At 42.3% G+C, this 12,399-nt stretch overlaps 1 protein-coding gene across 1 annotated transcript; it reads right to left on the bottom strand.

Annotated features, from left to right (window-relative positions):
- Positions 1–2,979: 2,979 nt before the first annotated feature.
- Positions 2,980–10,336, bottom strand: WDR86 (WD repeat domain 86; the record flags this gene model as incomplete). The annotated part of the gene is made up of 3 exons (XM_009572067.1): positions 2,980–3,198; positions 5,245–5,348; positions 10,201–10,336. Coding segments are annotated over 3 exons (459 nt in total), but the record flags the coding sequence as incomplete, so codon positions are not given.
- Between the last annotated feature and the right edge of the window lie 2,063 nt (positions 10,337–12,399).

Here is a 12,399-nt window from a genome sequence, read left to right on the forward strand (position 1 = left end):
GTGGATGGACTTCATAGGCTTCAGTAGTGTTTTTTTTTTTTTTCCTGGCTACCTTAGCCAAGGACAGCAAAAAGCAGGCAGTGATTACACTGTTAAGGAATTATTTGTATTTCATACTTCTGCATCAAGAGAAATGCTATAAAAATTGAGTAGTTTTGTATCTCTTCCCAGAAGGTTGAAGCATTTCTAAAGCCAGTAATATGAACTTCTGAGGAGAAAAAACAGCCCCAGCAACCATTATATCCTGTTTCTCTATAGGAAAGCACTGAGGAACCACTGGATAAAATGCAGCCCAGAACATACAAAAGAATTGAAAGTGAGAAAGACAAACACAGTGATGGACACAGTTTTAACAAGAAGTAGGTGGGAAAGCACAAATTCATTCCTTCAGCCAGAGGGGTTCCCAAACCTACTGCCATTCTAGCCCGTAGGCATACACCGAAGGCAGTGTTGGGCTGTACAGGCAGTATTTCTCCTCTTTGAAGTGGCTTGCCTAGCAAACTGGCAGTGACAACTTCAGAAGTGAACATTTGTCCTTGGGGAATTTAAAATTAGCACCACAACATGCAGTGCTTGTCAGAGAAGCCACTCCTCAATGATGTAATTCTGCCAGCACTGCCCCCGAGTAACTGTGCGTGCAGTTTTATGTGATCAGCAGGGCAGAAGGCACTGGCTGAAAGTTTTAAGTTAATTTTGACAATGTATTTGAAGACACTGTGATATGTTTAGCCACAGACAGAAGTGGTAATGACTCATTAATTCCACGTTTTATGAGATCTATGTCTATTAAATGCATTGGTTAATTCCATGTGCAGCTGCTGTATGGCCAGATAAGCTCCCATGTCTAACATACTGTGTGCAAGTTTTAAACAAAAAGTATAGCCCAGACCATCTGTGCAACTCTGTCCATCTCTGCTAAAGGCCTCCAACTTAGCATTGACCTCATAAGTAAAATAGAAATAAAATTAGCTGCATAGCAAGCCATCACCCCAGCAACCAAGAGCCACCATCTCATAAACATTTCCCACAGGGCCAGTACTGAGCTGCAATGATGGGACCAAGAGGCTTACAGTGGAATTAAGGCTACGCTATGCAGATGACCTCCCAAATTAGTCTCTCTTGGTAGGCATTTAATGTAATTAAAATGCTGTTTCCTACTAGACGCGGAAACCTGCCAGGTAAGAGCTAACAAAGCTGCTCATCAGGAGAGGCAAGCAGGATGTGCAGTGGCAATGACAGACCCGACCCAATGACGCAGTGTTACGGTTTCAGGGCAGGGGTCTTCGGTGCCACCACAGCAAGCGCCGAGCCAGCACGTGTGGCTCTTCTGTCATCCGTGCTTTCCCTGAAGGCTTTGGTTTCTGGCTGATCACTCCTTCCCCTGAGTAGGGAAACCGAGCTCTGGCAATCATCTGGTGACTGGCAGGAGGCGGGACGGCTCCACAGCATGCCTGACTCTGGCCCCAGCAGCAAGGGAAAGGCAAGAAGTGTTTCCAAAAGTATATGTGGGGTTTTTTTTCCATGTTCCATCCATTCTTAACTGCTGCGCATCTGCAGCCAGCCAAATCCCCTCTAAATGAGAAGAAAATAAAAACTAGACAGTTAGTTGTCTGTAGATGCCACATGTTTATTAGTCCATTCTAAAAAAGGATTACAGCATTTTTATCTTGCTGTAGTACAGAATAAATAAAGCCATAAAAATAAAAACATGTGGTTAGATATTTTTGTACTGGTTCTACAAAGAGTTATATCTGCAAATAGAAAAATAAAAGAACCCTTGTTTATTCATGGCTCAGTGGTTATCAGAGAGGGATGAACCTGGAAAAAGACTGGGAGAACTTCTCTTGAGTTTGACTGCTTATCCGAGGCTACTAACAACCTAGCAAACCAAGGCCAGACATAGCCTTGTTAAGGAGGAAAGATAACAAATCTAGAGCACCTAATAAATCTTCCCGTTTCGCTTTCCTCTCCCCTGAAAAAAACACAATTTGACATTCCCAGTGGATATAAGGAGAACCTTTCCCCCATGAGGATGGTCAAGCAGTGGGCCAGGCTGCCCAGAGGTGGTGCAGTCACCACCGTAGACCCGGTGCCTAATGAACAGCTTCCAACTCCTGCCGTGCCGAGAGGGGGCTGGTCCAAGGAGCCCACCAGGAGTTTCCCATCTGGGGAACCGTGCCCAGGGGTAAGCAGGCGGCTGGGAGCATACGCCCCTCGCAGCACGCAGAGGACACAAGTGAGGCCATTGATGCTTCCTTTGCGAAGTGTGAGATCGTAAAAGGTAAAAAAAGAACCCGCTAGGTTGTTGGGAGGAGGACAACTGCTGCGCGTTGGCAAACAGCTGACCTTGGTACAAAAGCTCTGAGGTTTGGCTTGTTCTCTAGCTTATGTTTTGTTAAAAAAAAAATTAGTCTCTGTCCTACTACTCCCAACTTCCCAGAGATGTCCAGTCTGCTTTAAACTCTCCCTGCTGAGCCATACCATCCTGCGTTAGTTGGTCTAATCAGCAAAAAACTGACCTGAATTCAGCTGTGAAAATTGAATTCATAGTCATACTGCAGGGCACCTTCCATTTTACATTCGGCCGAACAGAGGGCATGTGAACGGGCAACAGGAACAGGAGAAAACATTTCTCATTAGATACTAGACAGGCAGAAGTGTGCAACACCTCTGCGCCAGAGGGAATTGAAAACAAGCAGTCGTAAGTAAAGTTGCGCGCGCACACACACACACGCGCACGCATCACCTGAACCACACTGCAGTCCCTCCTGACCCCAGTACTGCTCAGCTGAGAGTCATCTGCAGCAACAGTATCTGACTTGAGTCCACCTGACAGTCACAGAGAATCCTGGCTCCTGAAAAAGACGTTCAAGCAAAGCCATTTCCCATCTCTTTCCAAGTTCTGGTTTACATGGACACAGTGGTGCAGAAAACAAAAGGTTCAGCTTTGGTCACTGATGGAAAGTCTGTTCTGGACAGTCACATTAGTTCAACGGCCTCGTGTTCCCCATTTTCTTGCTGTACCATACAGCCGACTTTATTGTTGAAGAGACGAGACAGACTGCCCTTCTGAGAGCTCCTGCCCTGGGCAGACCTCTCCTTCTTCAAACGCCGCTTATTTCTCTTGCATATTCCTCGGATGTCCCAAATCCTTAGTGTGCCATCGTGGGAAGCTGTGTAGAGCAACTCGTTGTGGATCTGGAACAACAGGGTCACATTTAATACCAAACCGTACAGCTCGGAATCGGCACAATCAAACTGTCAAAAATCAGAGCAAACACAGCTTGATCCTAACACTTAAGGCCTGATAGCTCATTGCAAGAGCCAGTATAAATTATCACAAAAGCTGCTGAAGTGGGATGAGACATTACCAAGTCAGGACTCATTTCTCAGCCACTTCACAGAGCCATAAAATATAAACAGCAAGAGTTATTTATAACCTAAACCCACTAGAAAAGCAATGGGAAACTAAACTCAATGTCAGAGTAGGCTGTAGCTGGGAATTTCTGTGCTGGTTTCAGACTGCTGGTTTTGAAAATGAAGCTTAAGGAGGCACCAAAATCAGCATCAGTGGGCAGTGGGGGGGCTCAGGAATGCTTCCCTTCTCACTTCCTTTCTTCCTTTGCAGTAAGTTATAGGTAAAATTCCTCCTTCAAAATTTGTTGTTCTTCCAAACCTGCAGTAATTTAACCTTGATTCCCCCCTGTAGTTTCATTTCCTTAATGAAACATTTGCTGCTGTCAGTAATGTTTCCAATTGTCCTCAGCCCGCCATAGAAATAAGCTGCCGATCTTGATCATCTGCCCCTTCCTGTGTCAGTCTGTCTGCCACGGGCGCTCGCAGTCTCCAGAGGTGGCCGTGACAGCGAGCATCCCACCGGCAGTCTCGCTTACATCAGCATGAAGCACCACACAAGCCTGCACAGCCACAGCCCCCTCCTCCCTCATCCACCCCTCATTAATATGCTTAAGATCATCTTAAGGTCGCCAGTTCTCAGTCCTCTCTCTTCCCAGGATTTTTTGCCCTCTATACTTGGAAATGAAATTACAAAACAAATACAAAGCCAAGCTTTGATCTTGTCAATACTTAAGAGCTGCACAGACTGATTATATCAGTTATCACCCAAATACATCCAGGCGACCGTCTGCTACACAACCAATTGGTCAATACCCAAGAGTTTGCAGTTTAAGACAAACTAGCCACTTGCTAATTCAGAAAAATATACAAAAGACAACCATATTTACAACTCTGTACGCTTGGGATCAACTCCAAAAGGAATTTTATCTCCTCTCTTCTTTCTTTCGACTGTCAGCCTGCCAGAAATACTTACAGTGTCTCACATTCTTAATCAAAATCCTCACCCTGCATGCAGCTTTTACTGAGATCCTGATGCAGAGAGATGTGGATTCTTAAATGCACAAAGCATCCAAGGATTCAAACTTTCCCCCCAGGATTCCTTGCATGATACTGGTCTTTGCATTGCCACCAAGGTTTACTAATTCCTCCCCTTTTAACTTTTAAATGCCAGTATCACTTGAGGGTAGACAATACGCTAGCAACTTTTCAGGGACTTAATTAACTTTTAGAAAATTTTTAAGCCAGTGGCAGAGACTTTTCCATTTGTCTGGTAGGATGTGGGTCAGACATCAATACAGAGCTTCTTTGTCATCTTTATACCTTCAGAAAAATAGATCCTGATGGCAATATTTTATATAAACATTTATATACAGGGTAGTACATGGGAATCACCGCTAGCTCTCCACTAAGATCAGAAAGGATGGTAAGCAGTTGCTAGAGTGTTGAGGGATGCCACGCCCAGGAGGGTTAGGGGTATAATGCTATATATTATTCTGCTTGGATAAGGCAGAAACTTCTTTTCACCTAGAGCACTGCAAACACTTATCATCAGTGTCTTGTAATAGAAGGGGTCTCATGAAGTCGGAGTCCATTCCCTGCCCCTACACAGGATCAGTTACATCTGTCTCATTTCTTATGGTTGCTTGTCTAACCTGACCTGAAAAACCTCCAATCACAGACATAGGACTGTGTCTGGGGACTCGTTCTGTGGTTTCACATATCGAGTTTGCCTAAAATTAAAAAAGGAATATTCAAGTCTGTTACTTTTCATCTTACCCTAGAACACCCAACCCAAGACACACAGAACAGCTAGCCACACCATTCCCACAAAACAAATGAGGGAGCAATCAGAAGTGAGAAATCCCAGCAAAGAAACCCCTTCCTGACCTGAATGCAGTTGATGATGAACTTGTGCCCTCGAAAGATCTTCTGCAGGACACCACTCTTGGAATTGAAAGCTCTTGCACAGGCATCACCACTTCCTGTGAACACTGCAACGCAACCACACAACATAGCACATGGCCAGAGGTCAGCAGCTGCGTAAGGTCAGTTCATGTGAGTCCAAAATGTACCTAAACCTAGTTCACAAAGGAGCGTGACCTATCATTTTTAGGCTTGATTTTCTTCTCAGTTATAGCAAGTTCAGATCACTTTCATGTCACTGACCCCAGCATGCTTCTTTTCATTCACATTTTTCAAAACACTGAACTGCCTTAAGCCTGAAGTTCCTATATACATCAGCGTTTCACTCCACACACATTTCAAATACGTATTTCTGCTCTTCTCTTCCACGTATATTTCCCTGCCTAAACATGCCTCAATAATTCTAAGCAGACAACTTATCTCATGTCTGGTTTTAAGGATTTCCATTAAGCCTTCCATTTGTTTTACCATAGTTATGTCCAGGTTTCCATTCAGTACTACAGCATCTTCATCACTTCTGCTGCTGCATCAAGCAGCAGAAGCATCTGTACAGTGGAGCTGCAAACCACAGTAACAGCGTTATCACCTCTCATACTAATAATATGAATTTGGCCTTAGCCTCATTAAAACATATCCTTTTTCCCCCCCATTTTCATCCATAAGCTTACTATCAATAGGTATGGCCCTCTCTGTTGAAATACCACAGTTAAATCTTCTGTCCCCAGAGATGAGTGGCATGTGTAGGCAGCTTTACAAAGAAGCTTTATAAATTCTTTCAGTGTGGTAGATTTCTTCAGCTAAATCCTGTGGCTTAGGATCTTTGCAAGCAGTAGAGCTTTTAAGTGATTCAAGGCCCAGGCTATAATCTCTATTTCAGTACAGCACAGAATTATTTGAGGGTTTTGGCTATAACTTTTGTATTCTATGTATGTGCTATCTTGTACATGTGCTACAAGGAGAGGCGGGGTTTAAGTAAATTAAGCATGGCCAGGGATTTTGGCTGTTCATCAGGTTTCCATGTTCGAAGAACAATTTCTCAACACTTCAGGATCTTCACATCAGATCCCCAGAATTGCTGCATCCTGAAACTGTAAGGCAGTATTGAATATTTAGATTTTCTACTTAGCAATATGCCCAAAAAGGAGCACATTTGTGTGCTTTAAGGGCTACAAACTGTCTTCACAAACACTTGCTTTCCTTCACTTAACCCAAATTCCTCAAGTTTATCTAGAGATAAGTATTTCAGAACTGCAAAAAGCAATATATTCACGGCTCCCTGCACTTCATGTCTTTGCAAAAGCCACTAGCACAGAAAGATTTTTACAAAACTGAAGTGCCTGAAGATAACAGGTTCCGTATCTTTTGGGAGAAGTCAGGCACTGGATTCCTAAAGAGAGGTGAAGAAATTACCACAGCAGTAACAACAAGAGAAGAGAGAAAAGGCTACCTACTGCCATCAGCTTTTCAACTTCAAATTAAACAGCAGGAGGCTGGGTACTTCCTGGGTACACCTTAAAGAAACATCTGGACGTGGAAAATCAATGTCTTTTTATATGGGCCACTATAAATTCAATTGCCAACACAATCCTGAAAAAGCATTGTGTCCCTTTCTGCAAACGAGTAACAACAATGTAAAGCAGGGAACAAGGTACAGATTTTTTTTCCAGTGAATGGAAATCACTTAATACTATTACACACATGCAGAGAGTAGGAACCAATTAAGAGCTGTTTTCACTATGCAGCTGTCAGTTTACTTTAGCTATCGCTATCAAGATTTTGCTTTTGACAGACATCCTTTGTGTCTTTTGAACTGTCACTCTAGATTTAGGAAGTCTCTTTGCACCTCTGAGTTTCAAAGGAGAGCTGTAGATCTAACCCAGATTTACCATTTAAATATATGCTTATATATACCACCTGTGAAACAAACAAACAACAAAAAAATAAAATCAACAATTCATTTTTATTTTTTACTTAAATTTCATAGACTCTTGGGTGGGAGAACAGGTTTCAGATGTTCCCTTGGAGTTTTTGCAACATGAAAAAATATAAACCGCATTAAATTTTAAATGACTGTGCACATACTGTAGGAGAGAAATAACCAACATAATATCATTAAGTAAATTAGATTGAGAACCAGCTTTAATATTCCCCATGCTATTAATTACACAAGCAGACTGAGGAAAGCCACTAGAAACACATTCTGATGATTTAAAGCATAGTTCTCAGATTTGTCAGGACTCCCCGTATAATATAAAGCCATTTTGGAAACACATATTTTTCCTCTCATTCTTTTACTGTATTTTCTTATTTAGACTGTAAACTCTTTGGGGCAAGCCTTTGGGTACTGACCAGATAGATCTTAATTCTATCGCTTGCTAACAGAAAGTTACCACTTCTCAGCTGAGATTCTTTCCACATTCTTGGGCTGGTGCAAATGTGACATAAACTATAACAAACATCATTGATATTTAAGTATTTTCTCCACATTTTTGGAAGACAGAGAGTGGACACACGGTGCCGATCCGTCCCAGGTGAATTTTAAGCTACACTAGCTCCAACATTTGGTACCCAGTGAACATGTCTTTGATCCCTCATTTACACAGTATGTAATAGTTTTGTTTCAATTAGAATTACTATGTATTACAATAATGCAAGCAATCATAGTGTATAAATTCATTTTTAAGGGAAAATTTCCTCTTTCAAGAACTACAATGTGTCTAAATTAAATTCAAACAAGTCCCTAATATTTTTCCATGACATTTTTTCTACCCTTCAAGTGGAACAATTCAATTCTCCATGTTTGACACTTTCAGTACTTTTGCATTTGATTTAAAATGTGATCTTAAATAACTCTGTGAACATTTCTATCACACTATCGGGATGTTCTTCACAGGTCTGACTAAATGCAGCAATATTGCCTGCATTTTAAGAAAAAAAGTGTGTTATCGAAAAATAATGTATGTGTATGGCAGGGACAGGGTGGTAGGAGGAGGGGGAAGAGAGAGAAAGCTGCACAGCTGATTCTGGGTGGCATCAGAAAATGAAACTTTTGTTTGAGCCTAAACTTTCTTTATGATGGTTTTAGAGAGTCTGGTCAAGTCTATACTGGTTGCATGAAAAGCAGGATCAATAATGAAAAAATGCAGCTCTGGAGGTCTCACTAATGAAGGAGACAGTCTCTCCATCTCCCACCCAGACATGAAGATTCCTCACTGGATCGGGCCAACATCAGCTTAGCACAGGTATCTCGCCTTCGGCTAGTCTTGATGAATACAATGTTTTGGTTTGTATCTTTATAATTAGAAGGGGGAAAACATACACACACACACAATCAGCATTTTGCTTGCCAGCGTTCATCCTGGATTAAAATTTCTGATTCACTTCCCCTGCCCTACCTGCCTGCATCTTTGAGCAATAATAACTTCAGGGTACAGCGTAAGCTCATACCCTTTCCCCTTCCATTTCAGCCTTCCAGCCAACTGCAAGAGCTGAAATCAGCAGAAATTATAACCTGCAGGTAGGGGAGAGTGGGGTAGTTCTGCAATATAGGTGAGGAGAGCTGAAATTAACTGTAAATTACGATTACTATTTTAATGGAGAAAAGTAGTGCTGTGGGTCTAATGCTGAAAGGAAGACCAAATAAAGCCTTCCTGATTAAAATCAAAATCTACCTATGGGCTTGGTTACATGTTAATTTTCCAAACATAATTAAGAAATCAATTCAGTTACTGGGTTATAAATGTGGTCAGTGAGCTATGTCAAGCATGGTGCTAGAGAACTGCCATTAAACTGTAATCTGCCTGCGCAGATATGACTCTCTTCTGATGTGTACCATCTTGCATTTGTCAGCCATTTATCACCATCATACTGATGATCTGCCAAAAGAGATATCAAGACCCAAATAGCAACCATGCATTTGGTGTTACACATTGGTTTCACAGCTGAAGTACAGAAATCGAAATCAGAAAAGCGCTGTGAATTTCTAGATTAGAAAAGACAGGCATTGCCATCCCGGTTACCCTGAAGGAGAGAAGTACTTGTCTGGGAAGCAAATGAAGGCACATCAGGTCTAATGTCAGTGGCAGGGTAAGACCAGGATGACACATAGAGAGGTTCAGGCTGATAAAAACAGAGGCGCAGTCTTGCAACCCAAGCCCAGAAATGCATAGATGACGTGCAGAAGGAAAGCCAACCAAGACAGGGATTTAAAAAGAGAGGGTTTCATGGTCAGAATATACTGTTATGTTAACAACAAGATGAAGATACCACTGTTAACAGGAGTATTGGAAGCAGGGGAACGGAGTCCTAAGCATTAGTAAGGCACGCAATAGTTGGATACTGCAGAAAGGTGGTTTGGGGAACAAATACATGAAAGAGGACAGATAAAGGGAAAGAACTTGTGGAAAATGAGTCTAGGAGATGGTCAGAGTCTGAACAGGAAGCCTAACTGTTAGAAAGAAGCAGTGAGCATCTGAGATGTGATTCTGGTTTAGGACAGTCCATTACACAGCACCTACAAGGTAGCAGAGGGAGGCACGGGGCTGCACATCCAGCAGCAGCACTTGCTGTCCCCAAGTATGCAGCAGAAGCAGACTGACAAACATCAGACTAGCGAGGTTAAACTATCGCTCTACAAACAACCACAGACAGCTCAGGATTACCACTTCCCTTGGTAACAGAAATAAAGCAACTGCCTCTTCATTTGCCAAAAGAGGGAAATGGAAAATGGAGGGAAGATCTAAGCTTCCCACATGGAGTAGTGCAGTGAAGTTTGATACTGAGCATAAATGTGCTAGAGTTGAAAAAAGTGACAATTTTGCAAGCCTTCAAAATTATAGTACTCTCTATTAACAATCTTTGATCAAAGACAGACATCAAAAAGGAGACAAGGGATTGCTGAACAAAGGAAAAGCAACTTACAGATCCCAGCGTGGTATTTCAAAGTGCTAACGCTGTGTTTGTGAGCCTTGTACGTTTGGATTCGCTCCCCAGTGTCTACTAACCAGCACTTCACTGTCCTGTCCGCGCTTCCTGAATACAAGTGCCGATTCACTAGCTGAAGGGAAGAGAAAAAAACATCAGCAATGGTCTCTCAGACATGTTTGTGAGAGAACTGCACTGAAGTGACTCATCCGAAGTCACGGTTTCCAACTCAACAACTAGACCTTGAAACAGAGGGATGGTGAGCAAAACCAACCTTGTGTTCTTCACGATCGCATCTCCCATTGACTTCTGAACCTTAAAAACAGCTCCCGCATTTCAGAAGATAAAAAACTTAGCACATCTGCTGGTGCAAGCAGGCAGGATTTCAGTGAGCTTAACAATGCTAACTTAACTTCCATAATTAGTTACATTAATACAGCCTCAAAAAAAAACTCTGCAGTGTAGTTTCTGCAAAGCATATTTGACAAGAACTCTTATCAGATTGTAAGTTTCAATTATAACAAAAATTTCAGAACAATTTTGAGTAACAAAAAAAAGCAAATTAAAAATAAAATCCTACGCAACATAAACCAGGGTTTAACATGGTTACTCTGCACAAGGTCAATATTTGGAAACGTTAACTCTTCCTTGAAACTGTTTTGTATCTGCGTTTCCACAAGTCTTTTCTGACTGTGCTATCGAATGATTAAATACTTGACTATCCTTACACAGGTTTCTAAACATCTTCCATCAGATAGATTGTCTTCTGCTGTGTGTTTAGAGCAACTCTGCCTATAAATCCCAACGAAGAACAGTGCCTCATTACACTAGTCATCCTGCACACTGTGTGAACTCACTAGTGGTGGAGGTTGGGTTTTATTCCACACAGACATGACAGAGAATGGCAGAGGGAAGCATTCCAGATGGGAAACTGAGACAGAGAGAAAGTAACTGACTCATGCAAGGCTATAAGACTAGCCAATACACAGTAACAAACTACCCAAAGCCTGGCAGGGAAACCCTCCACAAGAAAAATCTTGCATTCTATGTCCATCTAACAACTAAAGGTTTTAAAAGCCATCATTACGTACAGCTCTGATTGTATACTCCTCCAAGCAGAGAACTGGCCCGACACCTGCCATCTGAAGGCAGTGTAATGAAGGCAGGCCCACAGCAATCCACAGGCTGTTGTTTGAGGTAAGTTTCATGGACTTGCAGCAATCTCTGTATCAAAAGGATGGAGAGACAGGACAGAGAACCCTGACCCCCCACAAAGAAACAGAATTTGCATAAGGACTAATAATACCATGTTTCCCCTCTAGACACACAGATCAGAAGGCTCAAGTGACCAGCAGAGCACTAACCCCTTACGCTCCTCACACGTCTCCAGGAAACCAACTGCAGAACAAATGACAAATCAACTTGACATGGGTCTTGCTCTTAGGTCACTTTTAACGGTCTGGTTCTTCTGCCACCTTAGATTATTATAAACCCTCAGCCTCCACTCTTTGCACACTCTGTATCTGTAAGGTTGAAATGTTTTTCACGCTCTCCCATCTCCACCCCCATTCCCAAAAGGCATCACCCCATTCCCAAAAGGCATCATAAGCGAGCTTTGTGCAAAAGAACATTTGCGCTGTGTTACAAGAACATGAAACAAAAGGTATTTTAAGATACAAAGCACTACAGTGATGGGACTACGCTAACCCATGTAAGAAATGTACGCAGGCAGACCAAGATGATCTGGCCGCAGCTCCCACCAGCCCAGCTGGAGCGGTGCATGCCACACTTCCAACCTGCAGAACTTGGCCCATGGGACAGTTTTCATAGCTAAAAGTCAGGAGCTTGTAAAACACACACCACTGTTAAAAGCCAGCGGTACTTTGAAATGTCATGTCCTTTTAAGCTGTTTTAGCAATGGCATTAAAACTACATCTCAATGAGGAAAGAGAAGGAATGACCAGCAGCACTAACAAAAACTGAGAGCTATACAGTTAGCCTGAGGAAGGTAACCTGACTTTTAATTTCCAGGCTCAACGTGAACAGGCATGAAGAGCATTGTCACATTGCTAAATGGAAGAGGTTGCTCTGATTTGAGATCCTGCTACATTGTTTTTGGCCAAGTCATTGCACTTCTTTTTCAGACATCTTGCTAGCAGCATCAATCCACCCACTGAACAAGGGAAAACACTAAGT

This window comes from Fulmarus glacialis, unplaced genomic scaffold, assembly GCF_000690835.1.
Source record: "Fulmarus glacialis isolate BGI_N327 unplaced genomic scaffold, ASM69083v1 scaffold15072, whole genome shotgun sequence".
In the NCBI taxonomy this organism is placed as follows: Eukaryota; Metazoa; Chordata; class Aves; order Procellariiformes; family Procellariidae; genus Fulmarus; species Fulmarus glacialis.